Source organism: Atta colombica, unplaced genomic scaffold, assembly GCF_001594045.1.
Source record: "Atta colombica isolate Treedump-2 unplaced genomic scaffold, Acol1.0 scaffold66, whole genome shotgun sequence".
Classification (NCBI taxonomy): Eukaryota; Metazoa; Arthropoda; class Insecta; order Hymenoptera; family Formicidae; genus Atta; species Atta colombica.
In genome coordinates, this window is record NW_017259557.1 from 1 (window position 1) to 2,393 (window position 2,393).

A 2,393-nucleotide genomic window follows, 5' to 3' on the forward strand; every position below is an offset into this window, starting at 1 on the left:
TGAGTGTACCGAGAGTGAGAGAAGTGAAACGCAGTGCCCACAATGCTATTGAGCGTCGTTACAGGACATCGATCAATGATAAGATAATTGAATTGAAAAATATTGTAGTCGGAATTGACGCCAAGCTGAACAAGTCGGCAATTTTACGAAAAACCATCGACTACATTAGGCAAGAATGATAAGAATTTTACCTTGCGATATATTAACAAGAAGCATAGCTTTTGAATTTCTTGTTTTGTGTAATACAGGCATCTGCAGAATTACAGTGCAAAATTAAAGGCCGAAAATATGGCGTTGAAAATGTCTGCACAACGGCACAATCTTCGTGATTTGTACCAACAAATCCAGAGCTGTGGAGAGTTGACACCTCCACGCTCCGATTCGAGCGAACCATCTTTGTCACCTGCACCTGCGCCGCCGTCACCACCATCCCCGTCGTCGGTAAAGGACGATCCAGATGCGTTGCACAATTTACACCCTGTACCAACTTCGTCCATTGGAGGCATGAAAGATCACACTCGACTGACATTGTGCGGATTCATGCTATTATTTTTAGCATTCAATCCTCTTGGTATCCTTATGAACAATATTGGAAGATTCAATTATGATTATGTGAATACGAAACTGGATGGACGAACGATACTCAATTATCCAGGTAATAAACGCACATGAATTATATATTTTTTTTCAATTTGCAAAAACGATTTTGATATATTTTTTTATAATATTCTTGAGACAGGTCCTTTCTATATAAAGGTTATGCGTTTCGCGGGTTTTTTTCCGCGTCCAGATCCATTTTTGGAAGACTAACGTTTCGTGAACCTTGCAGTTCACTTCATCAGGAGCCTGATCAGGTTGATGAAGTGAACTGCAAAGTTCACGAAATGTTGGCATTCTAAGAATGCATCTGGACATGGAAGAAACCCGCGAAACGCATAATCTTTATATTTTTTAATAGTTAATACACTTTTTCTTTTTATTTGCAGATCAGCTAGAATCGGATAAGCAACCGTGGAGCAATGTTGTCCTCTGGTTTACCAACCTAATACTCTTGGCAATTTGTCTCTACAAACTGTTACTTTACGGTGATCCTATTTTGCCTACCGACAGTAAAGTTTTTCTCGAAATACGTCGTTGGAGACGTCAGGCCGAATTCAACATATCCAAACATGAATGCAATCAGGCATATCGAGATTTACATCAATGCTTGCAATATTTCGGCCGATCCTTTCCGTTATCACGTACGGAGGTTTTTCTCGCAACCACGTGGCAAATAGTGCGGCAGACTCTTTACAAATTATGGCTGGGTAGATGGGTCATGCACATTAGCAAATGGTTGTCGGAGAAATCAGAACGGCAACAGGCGGAGACATCCGCCGTGGAAATTGCCATCGTTTACCAGCATATGCTCTGTCTTCGTATGTCTGAAGGAACTAAAGATTCAACATTATATCTTGCTCTTTGCGCCGTCAATTACGCGGAAACTGCTGGCGAGAGTATGCCTAAATCACTTTTGGCAGAGATCTATATGAATGTCGCACTGTGTCTGAAACAGTCCTTTTTTCCATACATATACAAATATTATCTGGGTAAAGCACGCATATTGCTATCCTCTTGCACCGTTCCCCCGAAATTGAAATGGATTATGACCGACGAAGGCGCTAAGTTCTTGGCATCTCAAAAGTGGCAATATAAGAAACAATTTGACAGCGAATTCACATCACAGAATAGTCGAGCGGATCCGTTGTCATACGCGGCTCGTGCGTACAGGCATCATCTGATCGAACAGTGTCTACGTTTATTGACTGGCACGGTTGGAGAATGTCATGCATCCTCTGTACTTGAATTAGGACGAATGATTATGGCTTCTGCGGAAGTGGAAGCCTGTTTCCCATGTACCGATAAAATTAGTGTAGCAAGTACGAAAAGACTATTTGAAACTAAAGAAAAATCGCACTTCAAATTTAAAAAAATATCACATTAATATATGTTTTTTAATTATGTTATTATAATTATATTTATAATTATATTTATAATTATATTTAGTATATTCAGTAAAAAAATAGGCCATAATAACGTTACATTGACCTATTTTTTTGTTTGCAAGTGAATATTATTGTGCAATATATTTTTTTTTCTTTATTTTTGCAGCATTCGAAGATGAGATTGGATTATGGTGGGGAGCTGTAATCTGCGCTGCCGCGAGTTGGAGATTAGGAGAGGAGGATTCAAAGGCATGGAGTATTGTGGAAAGTAAATTTCCTTATGAGAGAAACTTCCAAGTTGGTGACAACAGCAGTAACAGCCCATTACCCCATGCTGTTCTTAGTGTTCTTCAGGTGGCAAAAAATCCTACAAAGTTAGTTTCTATGCGTTTCATTGATCAGGCGGGA

At 39.5% G+C, this 2,393-nt stretch overlaps 1 protein-coding gene across 1 annotated transcript in view; it reads left to right on the forward strand.

Moving 5' to 3' along the window:
• Positions 1-6: 6 nt before the first annotated feature.
• LOC108692211 (sterol regulatory element-binding protein 2) overlaps positions 7-2,393 on the forward strand; it is a 4,525-nt gene continuing 2,138 nt past the window's right edge. The window contains exons 1-4 of the mRNA XM_018200385.1: positions 7-169; positions 249-655; positions 987-1,919; positions 2,152-2,387. Of these exons, the coding sequence (XP_018055874.1) occupies positions 289-655; positions 987-1,919; positions 2,152-2,387 (1,536 nt within the window). The 5' untranslated portion in view covers positions 7-169; positions 249-288. The remainder of the gene's footprint in view (positions 170-248; positions 656-986; positions 1,920-2,151; positions 2,388-2,393) is intronic.